Source organism: Pseudophryne corroboree, chromosome 3 (genome assembly GCF_028390025.1).
Source record: "Pseudophryne corroboree isolate aPseCor3 chromosome 3, aPseCor3.hap2, whole genome shotgun sequence".
Lineage (NCBI taxonomy): Eukaryota > Metazoa > Chordata > Amphibia > Anura > Myobatrachidae > Pseudophryne > Pseudophryne corroboree.
The window spans coordinates 237,704,136-237,723,894 of NC_086446.1; the positions used below are offsets into that span (position 1 = coordinate 237,704,136).

Below are 19,759 nucleotides of genomic sequence, written 5' to 3' on the forward strand. Positions count from 1 at the left end.
ATAAAAAATCTATCTTATGCAATACCACGTTGGGCCGTATTGGCCCTATATGTAGTTTTGGGCTGTTTCAGAACAACATATCGAGTGTATTGCTCAGTGTGTATGCCCAATATGCAGATGCCCGCGGTCGCTAGTGTCATCACCAGGTTTGATGTGCTGCACATCAAACTTAGCGATAACGCTAGTGATCGCGGCCTTTGTAATGAAGGAAGGAGCGATATGTCGCTCCGATCTTCATTACGTCATTCATTCTGTACACGGGATCCTATATGCTGGCTAGGGACACATCGTCCAAGTGAAGAACTCACAGATTCATGGTATTAAAAAAAACAAAGTATGTAAAAAACTTTCTACCCTCTCCTAACAACATGGTTGTATGCTCAGACACTGCAGAGGATAAAAATGTTCAGCGCTCCCCCTTTGCCCCTTCCTGAGAGTTTATATATACAATATAATTTGCTGTTAAATAATATTCACAATCAATAGAGTTAAAAAAATATATATTTTTATTCAAAGTATATAAGGTTGTTATATGTAAAAAAATATAAATATAAATTGTTCTCAGATAATTGATCAATTAATTAATTAAGATACAATTAAATTTATGAAGTGTGAAGAGGACCTATAAGGTTATAAAATGCAGTTTACCAATCCTAATACCAAGTTGATGTCAGATAAAACTAATAATGAACCAATTAAAAATAAAACTTTGTTAAAAGTAAATAGACCTGTATAAATAAATATATTACAAACCTAATACCGGTATACAAAAACAGACATGCAACACAGATGTGGACACAAGTGGAGGCTGCAGTATTTTCACCTGTGGGTACACTTTTTAGCGTTTTACCCCATTAGGTGCATGTAAAGTCTCTATAAGGTACAGTCTGAATTTCACCTATGGGCAGTCTGTGGTTGTAGCGTGATAAGATTCACTTAGATCTTTAAAAGTAATCAAAGGCTCCTGGAAGGTACTAATTTCCTTGCATGGAATATGTCCTGTTAGTACCTTCGTCAGGAAGCCTGTACCAAGGCGAAACGCGTCGATTGCGGAACAATCGATCCCTGCACGGAGTCCGGAGACAGAGAGACACGGAGCAGCGGGTGTCTGCCGGCAGACCACGAGAACCTCACCACTCCACCAACGGATTAAGGTACTAACAGGACATATTCCATGCAAGGAATTTAGTACCTTCCAGGAGCCTTTGATTACTTTTAAAGATCTAAGTGAATCTTATCACGCTACAACCACAGACTGCCCATAGGTGAAATTCAGACTGTACCTTATAGAGACTTTACATGCACCTAATGGGGTAAAACGCTAAAAAGTGTACCCACAGGTGAAAATACTGCAGCCTCCACTTGTGTCCACATCTGTGTTGCATGTCTGTTTTTGTATACCGGTATTAGGTTTGTAATATATTTATTTATACAGGTCTATTTACTTTTAACAAAGTTTTATTTTTAATTGGTTCATTATTAGTTTTATCTGACATCAACTTGGTATTAGGATTGGTAAACTGCATTTTATAACCTTATAGGTCCTCTTCACACTTCATAAATTTAATTGTATCTTAATTAATTAATTGATCAATTATCTGAGAACAATTTATATTTATATTTTTTTACATATAACAACCTTATATACTTTGAATAAAAATATATTTTTTTTTAACTCTATTGATTGTGAATATTATTTAACAGCAAATTATATTGTATATATAAACTCTCAGGAAGGGGGAAAGGGGGAGCGCTGAACATTTTTTCTTTGCACCTTATATAACTCTAGGGGGTGTTTATAGTACACTCTCCATTTGTTCTACAGCTGCTACCCAGACCCTATAGCCGCATCTAGGAGTGGCGCAGTACCTCACATAACCCTTCTTTATAAACTGCAGAGGATACATTTTGCAGGGCTGGTCAACTTGCCTAAGACAATGAACTTAGTAATTTAGAAGTCGTCATGTCTAGAGTGTAAGCATATTTCTAGTACTATACCATTGTGACCAGATTTATGATACTTTTGATTAACATTGTGACTGAAATACATAACGCTTTAGTGATTCATAGTGTCAAAACTAACACTATGAAAAATGTATCCAATTTGGAGAACTGTGGGTCTCAGTTGCCATTCAGGATGTGGCTAAGAACCGTGGCCAATGCGGATAGTTCCATTCCTACTTAAATGAATCTACTTATACACATATAATGTCTATGTTTCTAAAAATGCAAACTTTGGTCATTTTACTGTCCTGTAGTGCCTCTAAGGGGTGTGATATGCGCTACCGGCGTTTGGGATGTCGGCGGTCATAAGACCAGCCCCCCTTGCAGTCTAACCCTAGTGCCTAGACCGAACTCCCCCCATCCCATCCTCGCAGCCTAATCCTAACCCTCTCAGGTGGTGCCTTAACCTTCTAACCGACCGCTGGCATGCTGAACGTATCCCCCTCTAAGGGGCTCAGCTTTGGAAAGTCCTCAAGGTTAGTAGTTTCATCCAAAGTTGAGGAATGAGAAAATAAGGTTTTTGCACTTACCGTTATATTGATTCGGGGGAACTGAGCTTCTATATGTTTTCAATTCTGTTATACTTGATTGTTTGTTTAGTATGGCTCCTTTCTTTGTTAGTCTGCAGACTGCGCTCCTGTTGGGAAAGGTGTGTAAAGGGGATTTGCAAAAGTACTGACAAGTTTAGTTTGCATGTAGTGCCAGCTCCTTCACCAGTGCCTTCTATACCCAAGATTTGCAATATACACATGTTGTATTAGTCTTCCCTTGCACTGCTGAAGGATGCAGTATAAACTGGACTTAATAGAGTTGATTCTACATTGATCTAAGAGTGTTAGTAATAACCTGGTCATTGGACTGTCACTTCAGTCATAGCATTGTCTTTTAAAATGAAGAAGCCCTAATGTGGAGTCTGGATCTCCCTGGGATCATCGCTGGCACACTCTGCAGCAGACCCTGCTGTCACTCATAACTGACTGACTGTACCATCTTCTGCTTGCCATGATGTGTCTGCCACTTTAAGTCATCGCTCAGAAAGTAGTTAATATTACAGCATTATATGTATTGCAGGGATTCGGCCTCACAAGTGCAAAGAGTGTGACATGGCATATGGGACAGCAGCAGATCTCCTGCGCCACACAAGATCTGCACATACATTGGAGAAACCTTTCCGGTGTTGTTACTGCGATTATGCAAGTGTGGAGGTATGTGCAAATTGTCATATAATCCTGTGTTATTTCCTTTCAGGACTTCCTCTCCTTCTAACTTGGACCAGGGTCCTACCACCCTCCACCACCACATTTTCACTCCCTAGCGCTGTCGGGCTCATTTTGTTGGTGGCTTGAATAGACCAAACCTGGCTATGCCAAAGTTCTATAAGTGAATGAATATTCAATCTTTTCTGCTTTTATATATTAATGGATCATCCAGATACACCATCTAGATGTGGATGATGTCGTCTCTTTACAACTAGGATATTTAAGGATTCCCAACTTCATAGCATGAAAGATTTTCTAATTGATTTGTTTAATTTGTTACTGCTATTATCTCTCGTTTGTCTTGTCTCTTTAGGCAAATAGGATGAAAGTACATATTCGCTCCCATACTGGGGAGCGACCATATACTTGCAGCTTGTGTTCTTTCGCCACTACTGATGCCTTCAAGTTGAGAAGACACATGCGAACACACACGGGTATGTGGGAAATGCTACGGGTCTTTAGATATAAAGATCATGGATACTTTGTAATGGAGAGTAAAACCCTCCATAGCCTACTGGTCTGCAGATGACTAAACATCATTATAAAAAAACTGAGAGAGCTGCAGGCTACTCCATATAAAATGATAAATGAGTAAATAGATAAATACTGTTACACAGTTATTCCCATTGGATTAAGCTGAATCTTCTAGTTTTCTTTATGCGTTAAATACATATGTTACTTTGTGTTGTAGGTGAGAAGCCCTACACATGTCATCTATGTCAGGCCAAGTTCACACAGAACACCAGTATGAAAATGCACATATTAAGGAAACATACAGAGAACGTGCCAAAGGAACATTGCGCTATATGTAACGCTGCCCTGTTTGGGAAGAACGACGTACGTAAGTATTTTTTTTCCAGTCTATTAGCTTTTAAAGCGACATACCTGAAAGTGTTGGGTCCTGTCATTAAGGTTGGTAAGAAACATAGCACTGCTCTGAATTTTGTAATACTATAAACTTATATTTTGTGGTTACTTATACACAAAGATAATTTGCATCTGTGCGCATTAAAGCTTTCTGTATGTTATATCTGTTGTAAAATGTTTCTTTTAGCACATACAAGTAGTAGGAAGAAGAGGTTGAACACAGCCCACTAAGAGAAAAAAAAAAAGGTCTGACTCCTCTTCCTACCATTTAAGTATTTTCTCCTTACTCCTCCCAATATTTTTTTGCTATTGGAGCCTTCGTCTTTTGTTTTTTTTACATTACTTTATTACCACTAGTGCATAATGTGGCATAGGTGATCGCTGGTCACAATACCTCCCCCTACATCCCACCCACTCAGAATCCCACGGCATGCCGACCATCAAGGACTATTCCCATTCGTAGAGTGAGAATAGAACTCGTGGCAACCATAGGTTGCCGTATGGTGGGAATAGAACTCGTGGCATCCGCAGGTCGCCACCGAGCCCGCAGCATGGCGAACGCAGTGAGCCCGCAGCATCCATCCTGGTTAAACTCCCTGGATGGCGGACATGTTCTGTCAGCCCTCTGCAAATAGCTGTATAGCAGACCTGGCTGCAAGAGGCAGAGGACAGACCCTTCTCCCTAGCCTAGGGCCACATACACATGGGTTGCCTGCTAACTCTCCGTAACTGATGAAGAGGGACAGAAGGAGGGGGGAGGAACTGGACCCTATTATTGAGGATTCTTCTCCTACACAAGGGCTTGAGCCCCTCATAATTGCTATGAGGGATGTGTTAAAACTCCCAGTAGAAGACGATGCAGTAAAGCAGTCGCTTTTCTTCTCACAGAAAAAGGTTAGCGTCACTTTCTCTGATTCTAAGGCATTAGATGATATATTTAAAGTTGACCTGGAAAAATCCTGATAAAAAATTCCAGGTGGCCAGACGCTTCTTAACACTTTACCATTTTCTCATGAAGGCAGGAAAAACTGTGAAAATCCCCCGGCTGTTGACGTCTCTGTCTCACGCCTGTATAAAGAGGTGGTGTTGCTGGTCCCTGGCTCCTTGGCTTTGAAGGACCCTGAGGATAGAAAACTAAAAGACTACACTGAAGTCTGTTCCACAGCAGCTGGTGTATCACAAAGACCTGTGATAGTGGGTTGCTTGTTGACGCATGTCATTCACACCTGGGCGGGTCAGTTCAAGAGGGCCTCGCGGGGATATGTCTGAGTATGGTTACGTTGATCAAACACATTCAGGATACTGCACGCGTCATGTGCGACTCTATTAAAGAGATAGGCGCTATTAATGTGAGTACTACTGCCATGGTAGTGTCGGCACGCAGAGCTTTATGGCTGCGCCAGTGGATAGCGGACGCAGATTCCAAGCATAGTGTGGTGTCTCTCCCTTTCTCAGGGGAGTGGCTATTCGGGGTTTTGTTGGTTTTGTGGATTTCCAAAGCTACTGTGGGGAATTCCACGTTTCTCCCCTCTGGGGCCCCGTTGGCTAGGCGTTCCTACTCGGGGCCATCTACTCAGTCCTTTTGGACCGCTATGTTTCGATCTTGAACCAGAGGCGCCTCAAATGCTGCACAAGGCACCAGACGTAAGGCAAAAAAGCCAGCAACTGCAGGTTCCAGAAACAAAGCACCAGTTCAGCTTCCACTAAGGCCTCAGCATGACGGTGCCTGCCCATTCCGAGGGGATCTCGTGGTGGGAGCTCGGCTGCGTCACTTCAGCCGCATCTGGGAAAGTTCCTGCTAGGATACCTGGGTACAGGACCTCATTTCTCAGAGCTACAAGCTGAAGTTTGACGGTGCTCCTCCCCACCGATTTTTCAAATCAAACTTAACAGCTTTGGAGGGTACGCGTGTTACGCTGCAACAGGCCATCCTAAAATTGGTCCAGTCCCGAGTCGTTGTTCCAGTGCCACTGCAACAACAGGGCAAGGGCTATTACTCCAACCTGTTAGTGGTACCGAAACCGGGTGGTTCAGTAAGACCTATTTTGAATCTGACATCCTTCAACCCTTACTAGAGGTTTTCGGGTTCAAGATGGAATCCTTGCAAGCAGTGATTGCGGGTCTGGAAGAACAGGAGATCATGGTCTCCCTGGATATCGGGGACGCCTATCTCCATATCCCGATTTGGCCTCCTCATCAGGCTTACCTGAGGTTTGCCCTGCTTGAACGATCACTACCAGTTCCAGGCGCTACCTTTCGGCCTGTCCACAGCTCCAAGGGTGTTCACGAAGGTGATGGGGGAGATGATGTTCCAACTCCGGGTCCTGTGGGTCAATATTGTCCCTTACCTGGACGATCTCCTGATAAAAGCAAGATCCGGGGAGCTTTTATTGCTCCATATAGACCGCACTATCCAACTTCTGTAAATTGAGGATACACCCATGGTGTGACAGAAGTCCCACGTGGAGCCAACTCATCATTCCTGGGAAAGTTGCTGGATACTGTGGCCTAGAAAGTGTTCCTTCCAGAAGACAAAATGAGAACACTTCAGGAGATGGTCCGCATGGTTCTCTGGCCTACCTGAATATCCATCTATCTTTGCATAAGATTGTTGGGGAAGATGGTTGCCTCGTACGAGGCGATCCAGTATGGAAGGTTCCGTGCCAGAACACTTCAATTGGTTCTCCTGAGCAAGTGGTCCGGATCACATCTTCAGATGCACTGGATAATACGGCTGTCACCTCAGGCCAGGATTTCCCTCCTGTGGTGGCTGCAGTCCTCCAACCTACTGGAAGGACGAAGTTTTAGGATTCATGATTGGATCCTCCACACGATGGATGTGAGTCTGAGAGGATGGGGAACTGTCACCCAGGGGGCTCAGTTCCAGGGCAGGTGGTCAGCCCATGAAGCCCGCCTTCCGATGAACATTCTGGAACTTTGGGCGATCTACAATGCTCTGTTTCAGGCCTATCCTCTGCTCAGGGATCACGCGATCCAAGTACAGTCGGACAACAATCGACAAGGAAGAACAAAAAGCAGGGCTTGCATGCGAGAGGTGTCAAAGATACTCCTCTGGGCAGAAAGAAATGCAAGAGCACTGTCTGCAGTCTTCATTCCGGGAGTAGACAACTGGGATGCGGACTTCCTGAGTTGTCACGATCTCCAACCGGGAGAGTGGGGACTTCACCATCAGGCGTTTCAGCAGATCATCGACCGGTGGGGCTGCCCACAAATAGACATGATGGCTTCTCGACTCAACGAGAAGCTTTGTTTCCGTCCTTCTGCTCCTCTGGAGGCATTGGATGCTGTGCGAGTCTTTAAGATCTATGTCAAGAGAGCGGCTTGGATCAGAAGGATGGATTCTTTATTCGTGCTCTATGATGCACAGAAAAAGGGTTGTCCTGCTTCAAAGCATTCCATTGCTTGTTAGATTAGGCTTACTATCCAACAGGCCTATGTGTAGGCAGCCTTACCTGTTCATAAATCTCTGAAGGCCCACTCTACAAGATCAGTGGGTTCTTCCTGGGCGGCTACCCAAGAAGTCTCGTCCTTGCAACTATGCCGAGCTGCTACCTGGTCGGGGAAGAACACCTTTGTGAAGAGCTACCAGTTTGATACCCTGGCCAAAGAGGATACCCAGTTTGGGCAGGCGGTGCTGCAGAAGTCTCCGCACGTTCCCACCTGTTCTAGAAGCTTTGGGACATCCCCATCGTACTAGATTCCCCCAATATCCCTTATGGATGCTAGAGAAAATAGGATTTTAATTACCTACCGGTAAATCCTTTTCTCGTAGTCCATAAGGAATATTGGGCGCCTGCCTCAGTGTGTGGACTTTTCTGCAGGTTCTTGTTATGTGGTTACCTGTTCAGCTGTTGCTATTGTTGTTACTAGCCATTGCTGGTTGTTATATGTTAGTGGTGTGCTGGTATGTAAATCTCACCACTCTTTGTTATCATATTTCCTTCTCTCATATATGCCCTTTCTCCTTCGGGCACATTTTTACCTATAACTGCCTGTAGGAGGAGGCATAGAGGGAGGAGCCAGCACACCCAGCTGAAGAAATTTAAAGTGCACCGGCTCCTTTGGACCCCGTCTATACCCCATCGTTCTAGATTCCCTCAATATCCCTTATGGACTACGAGAAAAGGATTTACCGGTAGGTAATTAAAATCCTATTTTCGCATACGTCCTAGAGGATGCTGGGGACGCTTCAAGAACCATGGGGTATAGACGGGATCCGCAGGAGACATGGGCACTTTAAGATTTTCAAAGGGGTGTGAACTGGCTCCTCCCTCTATGCCCCTCCTCCAGACTCCAGTTTAGAATCTGTCCCCAGTGAGACTGGTTGCACACTAGGGAGCTCTCCAGAGTTTCTCAGAAAAATTCTTATGTTAGGTTTATTATTTTCAGGGAGAACTGCTGGCAAGTCTCCCTGCATCGTGGGACTTAGGGGAGAGAAGCAGACCTACTTCTGTGAGTTTCAAGGCTTTGCTTCTTAGGCTTCAGGATACCAATAGCTCCTGAGGGTCTGAATGCTAGGTACGCCTAGATGCTCGTTCCTGGAGCTCGCCGTCGCCCCCCTTGCAGAGCCAGAAGACGGGTGAGTAGAAGAAGTAAAGAAGACTTCAGTAACGGCTTGGAGGTACCGCACAGCGGCCGCGCTGCGCGCCATGCTCCCACACACAGCGGCACTACAGGGTGCAGGGCGCGGGGTGGGGTGGGGGGTGCCCTGGGCAGCATGTAAATTTTCTATAGACCTGGCAAAAGTGGTTTTTAAGTGCCTAGGCACTGAATCCGGGCCTCCGCCAGTATAAATATTGAATAAAATAGCGGGGCTGAAGCGCGCCATTGAGGGGGCGTGGCTTAGCCCTCACAGCTCTCGCCAGCGCCATTTTCTCTCCACAGAGCTGCAGAGACGCTGACCTTCCTCTCCTCTGCTGTACAAGTAACAGGGTGCAAAAAAAAAAAAAGGGGGGGGGGGGGCACAGTATATTTGGTGCTATTTAATGTAATATAAAGCGCTAACAGGTCTGGGACTTTATATAAAGTGTTCAGAACCGGGATATGCGCTGGGTGGTAAGCTGGCAAACTCCCTCTGTGTTTCTCTGACAGGCTTTACTGTGGGTCTGTCCCCTATATGCCCAGTGTGTTTGTGTGTGTCGGTGCACGTGTGTCGACATGTCTGAGGCAGAGTGCTCTTCCCAGGAGGAGACTGGATTAGGGAAAGAAACGGCTGTGGGAGTGACCCTGTCGGCACCGCCGACTCCTGATTGGGTAAATGTTCTGAGTGCTTTGAATGTGGCTCGGTTGAATAAAAGATTGGATAAATCTGAGTCTCAAAACCAGGCATGGAAAAAATCCGTAGAGGATGTGTTATCCCAGGTTCAGACCCCCTCGGGGTCACAAAAGCGTTCATTTACCCAGATAGCAGATACAGATACCGACACGGACTCTGACTCCAGTGTCGACTATAGTGATGTCAGATTAAATCCAAAACTGGCTAAGAGCATTCAGTACATGATTGTGGCGATAAAAGACGTGTTACAGATCACGGAGGACCCTGCTGTTCCTGATACAAGGGTCTGTATGTTTAAAGGAAAGAAATCTGAGGTAACGTTTCCTCCCTCTCATGAACTGAACACGCTTTTTGAACAGGTCTGGGAAAATCCTGACAAGAAGTTTCAGATTCCCAAGAGAATTCCGGTGGCATATCCGTTCCCCTCGGGGGATAGGGAAAAGTGGTAGTCACCCCCCACTGTGGACAAAGCTTTATCACGGCTGTCCAAAAAGGTGGTGCTGCCTTCCCCTGAAACGGCAGCCCTAAAGGAACCTGCGGATCGTAAGCAGTAAAATACTTTGAAATCCATTTATGTCACTACGGGTACGCTGCTCAGACCTGCCGTGGCTTCGGCATGGGTAAGTAGCGCTATTGAAAAAATAAGAATTTACTTACCGATAATTCTATTTCTCGTAGTCCGTAGTGGATGCTGGGGACTCCGTAAGGACCATGGGGAATAGCGGCTCCGCAGGAGACTGGGCACATCTAAAGAAAGCTTTAGGACTATCTGGTGTGCACTGGCTCCTCCCCCTATGACCCTCCTCCAAGCCTCAGTTAGGATACTGTGCCCGGACGAGCGTACACAATAAGGAAGGATCTTGAATCCCGGGTAAGACTCATACCAGCCACACCAATCACACCGTACAACTTGTGATCTGAACCCAGTTAACAGCATGATAACAGAGGAGCCTCTAGAAAAGATGGCTCACTACAGCAATAACCCGATTTTCTCTGACGTCCTAAGTGGATGCTGGGGACTCCGTCAGGACCATGGGGAATAGCGGCTCCGCAGGAGACAGGGCACAAAAGTAAAAGCTTTAGGATCAGGTGGTGTGCACTGGCTCCTCCCCCTATGACCCTCCTCCAAGCCTCAGTTAGGTTTTTGTGCCCGGCCGAGAAGGGTGCAATCTAGGTGGCTCTCCTAAAGAGCTGCTTAGAGTAAAAGTTTTGTTAGGTTTTTTATTTTCAGTGAGTCCTGCTGGCAACAGGCTCACTGCAACGAGGGACTTAGGGGAGAAGAAGTGAACTCACCTGCGTGCAGGATGGATTGGCTTCTTAGGCTACTGGACACTAGCTCCAGAGGGACGATCACAGGTACAGCCTGGATGGGTCACCGGAGCCGCGCCGCCGACCCCCTTGCAGATGCTGAAGAGAGAAGAGGTCCAGAAATCGGCGGCTGAAGACTTCTCAGTCTTCATGAGGTAGCGCACAGCACTGCAGCTGTGCGCCATTGCTCTCAGCACACTTCACACCAACGGTCACTGAGGGTGCAGGGCGCTTGGGGAGGCGCCCTGGGCAGCAATGAAAGTACCTATGCTGGCTAAAAATACATCACATATAGCCCCTGGGGCTATATGGATGTATTTAACCCCTGCCAGGTTGTCAGAAAAACGGGAGAAGAAGCCCGCCGAAAAGGGGGCGGGGCCTATTCTCCTCGGCACACAGCGCCATTTTCCTACACAGCTCCGCTGCTAGGAAGGCTCCCAGGCTCTCCCCTGCACTGCACTACAGAAACAGAGGGGGGGGGGGCACTTATTTGGCGATATTATTATATATTAAGATGCTATAAGGGAAAACACTTATATAAGGTTGTCCCTGTATAATATAGCGTTTTGGTGTGTGCTGGCAAACTCTCCCTCTGTCTCCCCAAAGGGCTAGTGGGGTCCTGTCCTCTATCAGAGCATTCCCTGTGTGTGTGCTGTGTGTCGGTACGTGTGTGTCGACATGTATGAGGACGATGTTGGTGAGGAGGCGGAGCAATTGCCTGTAATGGTGATGTCACTCTCTAGGGAGTCGACACCGGAATGGATGGCTTATTTAGGGAATTACGTGATAATGTCAACACGCTGCAAGGTCGGTTGACGACATGAGACGGCCGGCAAACCAATTAGTACCTGTCCAGGCGTCTCAAACACCGTCAGGGGCTTTAAAACGCCCATTTACCTCAGTCGGTCGACACAGACACGGACACTGACTCCAGTGTCGACGGTGAAGAAACAAACGTATTTTCCATTTGGGCCACACGTTACATGTTAAGGGCAATGAAGGAGGTGTTACATATTTCTGATACTACAAGTACCACAAAAGAGGGTATTATGTGGGGTGTGAAAAAACTACCTGTAGTTTTTCCTGAATCAGATAAATTAAATGAAGTGTGTGATGATGCGTGGGTTTCCCCCGATAGAAAATTATTGGCGTTATACCCTTTCCCGCCAGAAGTTAGGGCGCGTTGGGAAACACCCCTTAGGGTGGATAAGGCGCTCACACGCTTATCAAAACAAGTGGCGTTACCGTCTCCAGATACGGCCGCCCTCAAGGAGCCAGCTGATAGGAGGCTGGAAAATATCCTAAAAAGTATATACACACATACTGGTGTTATACTGCGACCAGCGATCGCCTCAGCCTGGATGTGCAGCGCTGGGGTGGCTTGGTCGGATTCCCTGACTGAAAATATTGATACCCTTGACAGGGACAGTATTTTATTGACTATAGAGCATTTAAAGGATGCATTTCTATATATGCGAGATGCACAGAGGGATATTTGCACTCTGGCATCAAGAGTAAGTGCGATGTCCATATCTGCCAGAAGATGTTTATGGACACGACAGTGGTCAGGTAATGCAGATTCCAAACGGCACATGGAAGTATTGCCGTATAAAGGAGAGGAGTTATTTGGGGTCGGTCCATCGGACCTGGTGGCCACGGCAACAGCTGGGAAATCCACCTTTTTTACCCCAAGTCACATCTCAGCAGAAAAAGACACCGTCTTTTCAGCCTCAGTCCTTTCGTCCCCATAAGGGCAAGCAGGCAAAAGGCCAGTCATATCTGCCCAGGGATAGAGGAAAGGGAAGAAGACTGCAGCAGGCAGCCCATTCCCAGGAACAGAAGCCCTCCACCGCTTTTGCCAAGTCCTCAGCATGACGCTGGGGCCGTACAAGCGGACTCAGGTGCGAGGGGGGGTCGTCTCAAGAGTTTCAGCGCGCAGTTGGCTCCCTCGCAAGTGGACCCCTGGATCCTACAAGTAGTATCCCAGGGGTACAGATTGGAAATTCGAGACGTCTCCCCCTCGCAGGTTCCTGAAGTCTGCTTTACCAACGTCTCCCTCCGACAGGGAGGCAGTATTGGAAACAATTCACAAGCTGTATTCCCAGCAGGTGATAATCAAAGTACCCCTCCTACAACAAGGAAAGGGGTATTATTCCACACTATATTGTGGTACTGAAGCCAGACGGCTCGGTGAGACCTATTCTAAATCTGAAATATTTGAACATTTACATACAAAGGTTCAAATCAAGATGGAGTCACTCGGAGCAGTGATAGCGAACCAGGAAGAAGGGGACTATATGGTGTCCCTGGACATCAAGGATGCTTACCTCCATGTCCCAATTTGCCCTTCTCACCAAGGGTACCTCAGGTTCGTGGTACAAAACTGTCACTATCAGTTTCAGACGCTGCCGTTTGGATTGTCCACGGCACCCCGGGTCTTTACCAAGGTAATGGCCGAAATGATGATTCTTCTTCAAAGAAAAGGCGTCTTAATTATCCCTTACTTGGACGATCTCCTGATAAGGGCAAGGTCCAGGGAACAGTTGGAGGTCGGAGTAGCACTATCTCAAGTAGTTCTACGACAGCACGGGTGGATTCTAAATATTCCAAAATCGCAGCTGTCTCCGACGACACGTCTGCTGTTCCTAGGGATGATTCTGGACACAGTCCAGAAAAAGGTGTTTCTCCCGGAGGAGAAAGACAGGGAGTTATCCGAGCTAGTCAGGAACCTCCTAAAACCAGGAAAAGTGTCAGTGCATCATTGCACAAGGGTCCTGGGGAAAATGGTGGCTTCTTACGAAGCGATTCCATTCGGCAGATTTCACGCAAGAACTTTTCAGTGGGATCTGCTGGAAAAATGGTCCGGATCGCATCTTCAGATGCATCAGCGGATAACCCTGTCTCCAAGGACAAGGGTGTCTCTTCTGTGGTGGCTGCAGAGTGCTCATCTACTAAAGGGCCACAGATTCGGCATTCAGGACTGGGTCCTGGTGACCACGGATGCCAGCCTGAAAGGCTGGGGAGCAGTCACACAAGGAAAAAATTTCCAGGGAGTGTGATCAAGTCTGGAGACTTCTCTCCACATAAATATACTGGAGCTAAGAGCAATTTACAATGCTCTAAGCTTAGCAAGACCTCTGCTTCAAGGTCAGCCGGTATTGATCCAGTGGGACAACATCACGGCAGTCGCCCACGTAAACAGACAGGGCGGCACAAGAAGCAGGAGGGCAATGGCAGAAACTGCAAGGATTCTTCGCTGGGCGGAAAATCATGTGATAGCACTGTCAGCAGTGTTCATTCCGGGAGTGGACAACTGGGAAGCAGACTTCCTCAGCACGACCTCCACCCGGGAGAGTGGGGACTTCATCGGGAAGTCTTCCACATGATTGTGAACCGTTGGGAAAGACCAAAGGTGGACATGATGGCGTCCCGCCTGAACAAAAAACTGGACAGGTATTGCGCCAGGTCAAGAGACCCTCAGGCAATAGCTGTGGACGTTCTGGTAACACCGTGGGTGTACCAGTCGGTGTATGTGTTCCCTCCTCTGCTTCTCATACCTAAGGTACTGAGAATTATAAGACGTAGAGGAGTAAGAACTATACTCGTGGCTCCGGATTGGCCAAGAAGGACTTGGTACCCGGAACTTCAAGAGATGCTCACAGAGGACTCATGGCCTCTGCCGCTAAGAAGGGACTTGCTTCAGCAAGTACCATGTCTGTTCCAAGACTTACCGCGGCTGCGTTTGACGGCATGGCGGTTGAACGCCGGATCCTAAGGGAAAAAGGCATTCCGGAAGAGGTCATTCCTACCCTGGTCAAAGCCAGGAAGGAGGTGACCGCACAACATTATCACCACATGTGGCGAAAATATGTTGCGTGGTGTGAGGCCAGGAAGGCCCCACGAAGAAATTTCAACTCGGTCGATTCCTGCATTTCCTGCAAACAGGAGTGTCTATGGGCCTCAAATTGGGGTCCATTAAGGTTCAAATTTCGGCCCTGTCGATTTTCTTCCAGAAAGAATTGGCTTCAGTTCCTGAAGTCCAGAAGTTTGTCAAGGGAGTACTGCATATACAACCCCCTTTTGTGCCTCCAGTGGCACTGTGGGATCTCAACGTAGTTCTGGGATTCCTCAAATCACATTGGTTTAAACCGCTCAAATCTGTGGATTTGAAATATCTCACATGGAAAGTGACCATGATGTTGGCCCTGGCCTCGGCCAGGCGAGTGTCAGAATTGGCGGCTTTGTCTCACAAAAGCCCATATCTGATTGTCCATTCGGACAGGGCAGAGCTGCGGACTCGTCCCCAGTTTCTCCCTAAGGTGGTGTCGGCGTTTCACCTGAACCAGCTTATTGTGGTACCTGCGGCTACTAGGGACTTGGAGGACTCCAAGTTGCTAGATGTTGTCAGGGCCCTGAAAATATAGGTTTCCAGGATGGCTGGAGTCAGGAAAACTGACTTGCTGTTATCCTGTATGCACCCAACAAACTGGGTGCTCTTGCTTCTAAGCAGACGTTTGCTAGTTGGATGTGTAGTACAATTCAGCTTGCACATTCTGTGGCAGGCCTGCCACAGCCAAAATATGTAAATGCCCATTCCACAAGGAAGGTGGGCTCATCTTGGGTGGCTGCCCGAGGGGTCTCTGCTTTACAACTTTGCCGAGCTGCTACTTGGTCAGGGGCACACCCTGGCTGAGGAGGACCTGGAGTTCTCTCACTCGGTGCTGCAGAGTCATCCGCACTCTCCCGCCCGTTTGGGAGCTTTGGTATAATCCCCATGGTCCTGACGGAGTCCCCAGCATCCACTTAGGACGTCAGAGAAAATAAGAATTTACTTACCGATAATTCTATTTCTCGTAGTCCGTAGTGGATGCTGGGCGCCCATCCCAAGTGCGGATTGTCTGCAATACTTGTACATAGTTATTGTTACAAAAATCGGGTTATTATTGTTGTGAGCCATCTTTTCAGAGGCTCCGCTGTTATCATGCTGTTAACTGGGTTCACATCACAGGTTGTACAGTGTGATTGGTGTGGCTGGTATGAGTCTTACCCGGGATTCAAAATCCTTCCTTATTGTGTACGCTCGTCCGGGCACAGTATCCTAACTGAGACTTGGAGGAGGGTCATAGGGGGAGGAGCCAGTGCACACCACCTGATCCTAAAGCTTTTACTTTTGTGCCCTGTCTCCTGCGGAGCCGCTATTCCCCATGGTCCTGACGGAGTCCCCAGCATCCACTACGGACTACAAGAAATAGAATTATCGGTAAGTAAATTCTTATTTTTTGGTAACAATAACTATGTACCAGTATTGCAGACAATCCGCACTTGGGATGGGCGCCCAGCATCCACTACGGACTACGAGAAATAGAATTATCGGTAAGTAAATTCTTATTTTCTCTAACGTCCTAAGTGGATGCTGGGGACTCCGTAAGGGCCATGGGGATTATACCAAAGCTCCCAAACGGGCGGGAGAGTGCGGATGACTCTGCAGCACCAATTGAGAGAACTCCAGGTCCTCCTCAGCCAGGGTATCAATTTTGTAGAATTTTACAAACGTATTTGCTCCTGACCAAGTAGCTGCTCGGCAAAGTTGTAAAGCCGAGACCCCTCGGGCAGCCGCCCAAGATGAGCCCACCTTCCTTGTGGAGTGGGCATTTACAGATTTTTGGCTGTGGCAGGCCTGCCACCGAATGTGCAAGCTGAATTGTACTACAAATCCAACGAGCAATAGTCTGCTTAGAAGCAGGAGCACCCAGCTTGTTGGGTGCATACAGGATAAACAGCGAGTCAGTTTTCCTGACTCCAGCCGTCCTGGAAACATATAGACAACGTCTAGCAACTTGGAGTCCTCCAAGTCCCTAGTAGCCACAGGCACCACAATAGGTTGGTTCAGGTGAAAACGCTGAAACCACCTTAGGGAGAAACTGAGGACGAGTCCTCAATTCCGCCCTGTCCGAATGGAAAATCAGATAAGGGCTTTTACAGGATAAAGCCGCCAATTCTGACACGCGCCTGGCCCAGGCCAGGGCCAACAGCATGACCACTTTCCATGTGAGATATTTTAACTCCACAGATTTAAGTGGTTCAAACCAATGTGACTTTTGGAACCCAAAAACTACATTGAGATCCCAAAGTGCCACTGAAGGCACAAAAGGAGGCTGTATATGCAGTACCCCTTTTACAAACGTCTGAACTTCAGGGACTGAAGCTAGTTCTTTTTGGAAGAAAATTGACAGGGCCGAAATTTGAACCTTAATGGACCCCAATTTCAGGCCCATAGACACTCCTATTTGCAGGAAATGTAGGAATCGACCCAGTTGAATTTCCTCCGTCGGGCCTTACTGGCCTCGCACCACGCAACATATTTTCGCCAAATGCGGTGATCATGTTTTGCGGTTACATCCTTCCTGGCTTTGATCAGGATAGGGATGACTTCATCCGGAATGCCTTTTTTCCTTCAGGATCCGGCGTTCAACCGCCATGCCGTCAAACGCAGCCGCGGTAAGTCTTGGAACAGACGGGGTCCTTGCTGGAGCAGGTCCCTTCTTAGAGGTAGAGGCCACGGATCCTCCGTGAGCATCTCCTTGAAGTTCCGGTTACCAAGTCCTTCTTGGCCAATCCGGAGCCACGAATATAGTGCTTACTCCTCTCCATCTTATCAATCTCAGTACCTTGGGTATGAGAGGCAGAGGAGGGAACACATACACTGACTGGTACACCCACGGTGTTACCAGAGCGTCTACAGCTATTGCCTGAGGGTCCCTTGACCTGGCGCAATACCTGTCGAGTTTTTCCCAACGGTTTATAATCATGTGGAAGACTTCTGGGTGAAGTCCCCACTCTCCCGGGTGGAGGTCGTGCTGAGGAAGTCTGCTTCCCAGTTGTCCACTCCCGGAATGAATACTGCTGACAGTGCTATCACATGATTTTCCGCCCAGCGAAGAATCCTTGCAGCTTCTGCCATTGCCCTCCTGCTTCTTGTGCCACCCTGTCTGTTTACGTGGGTGACTGTCGTGATGTTGTCCGACTGGATCAACACCGGCTGACCTTGAAGCAGAGGTCTTGCTAAGCTTAGAGCATTGTAAATGGCCCTTAGCTTCAGGATATTTATGTGAAGTGATGTCTCCAGACTTGACCATAAGCCCTGGATATTCCTTCCCTGTGTGACTGCTCCCCAGCCTCGCAGGCTGGCATCCGTGGTCACCAGGACCCAGTCCTGAATGCCGAATCTGCGGCCCTCTAGAAGATGAGCACTCTGCAACCACCACAGGAGGGACACCCTTGTCCTTGGTGACAGGGTTATCCGCTGATGCATCTGAAGATGCGACCCGGACCATTTGTCCAGCAGGTCCCACTGGAAAGTTCTTGCGTGGAATCTGCCGAATGGGATTGCTTCGTAGGAAGCCACCATTTTACCCAGAACCCTTGTGCATTGATGCACTGAGACTTGGCTCGGTTTTAGGAGGTTCCTGACTAGCTCGGATAACTCCCTGGCTTTTTCCTCCGGGAGAAAAACCTTTTTCTGGACTGTGTCCAGGATCATACCTAGGAACAGAAGACAAGTCGTCGGAACCAGCTGCGATTTTGGAATATTGAGAATCCAATCGTGCTGCCGCAACACTACCTGAGATAGTGCTACACCGACCTCCAACTGTTCCCTGGATCTTACCCTTATCAGGGAATCGTCCAAGTAAAGGATAACTAAAATTCCCTTCCTTCGAAGGAATATCATAATTTCGGCCATTACCTTGGTAAAGACCCGGGGTGCCGTGGACCATCCATACGGCAGCGTCTGAACTGATAGTGACAGTTCTGTACCATAAACCTGAGGTACCCTTGATGAGAAGGGTACATTTTGACATGAAGGTAAGCATCCTTGATGTCCCGAGACATCATGTAGTCCCCTTCTTCCAGGTACGCAATCACTGCTCTGAGTGACTCAATCTTGAATTTGAACCTCTGTATGTAAGTGTTCAAAGATTTTAGATTTAGAATCGGTCTCACCGAGCCGTCCGGCTTCGGTACCACAACAGTGTGGAATAATACCCCGTTCCCTGTTGCAGGAGGGGTACCTTGTTATCACCTGCTGGGAATACAGCTTGTGAATGGCTTCCAAAACAGTCTCCCTGTCAGAAGGAGACATCGGTAAAGCCGACTTTAGGAAACGGCGAGGGGGAGACGTCTCGAATTCTAATTTGTACCCCTGAGATATCACCTGAAGGATCCAGGGGTCTACTTGCGAGTGAGCCCACTGCGCGCTGAAATTCATTGAGACGGGCCCCCCACCGTGCCTGATTCTGCTTGTAAAGCCCCAGCGTCATACTGAGGGCTTGGCAGAGGCGGGAGAGGGTTTCTGTTCCTGGGAACTGGCTCATTTCTGCAGCCTTTTTCCTCTCCCTCTGTCACGGGGCAGAAATGAGGAACCTTTTGCTCGCTTGTCCACGAAAAGACTGCGCCTGATAATACGGCGTCTTCTCATGTTGAGAGGCGACCTGGGGTACAAACGTGGATTTCCCAGCTGTTGCCGTGGCCACCAGGTCTGAAAGACCGACCCCAAATAACTCCTCCCTTTAATAAGGCAATACTTCCAAATGCCGTTTGGAATACGCATCACCTGACCACTGACGTGTCCATAACCCTCTACTGGTAGAAATGGACAACGCACTTAGACTTGATGCCAGTCGGCAAATATTCCGCTGTGCATCACACATATATAGAAATGCATCTTTTAAATGCTCTATAGGCAAAAATATACTGTCCCTATCTAGGGTATCAATATTTTCAGTCAGGGAATCCGACCATGCCAACCCAGCACTGCACATCCAGGCTGAGGCGATTGCTGGTCGCAGTATAACACCAGTATGTGTGTAAATACATTTTAGGATACCCTCCTGCTTTCTATCAGCAGGATCCTTAAGGGTGGCCATCTCAGGAGAGGGTAGAGCCCTTACAAGCGTGTGAGCGCTTTATCCACCCTAGGGGGTGTTTCCCAACGCACCCTAACCTCTGGCGGGAAAGGATATAATAC

The 19,759-nt window shown here is 47.6% G+C and overlaps 1 protein-coding gene across 3 annotated transcripts in view; it reads left to right on the forward strand.

The window, feature by feature from the left end:
• The window catches only part of LOC135055188 (zinc finger protein 845-like), an 85,535-nt gene that overhangs the window by 23,670 nt on the left and 42,106 nt on the right, over positions 1–19,759 (forward strand). For all 3 annotated transcript variants that reach the window (XM_063958935.1, XM_063958936.1, XM_063958934.1), the window contains exons 5-7: positions 3,076–3,209; positions 3,577–3,697; positions 3,955–4,104. In XM_063958935.1, coding sequence (XP_063815005.1) covers positions 3,076–3,209; positions 3,577–3,697; positions 3,955–4,104 — 405 coding nt within the window. The remainder of the gene's footprint in view (positions 1–3,075; positions 3,210–3,576; positions 3,698–3,954; positions 4,105–19,759) is intronic.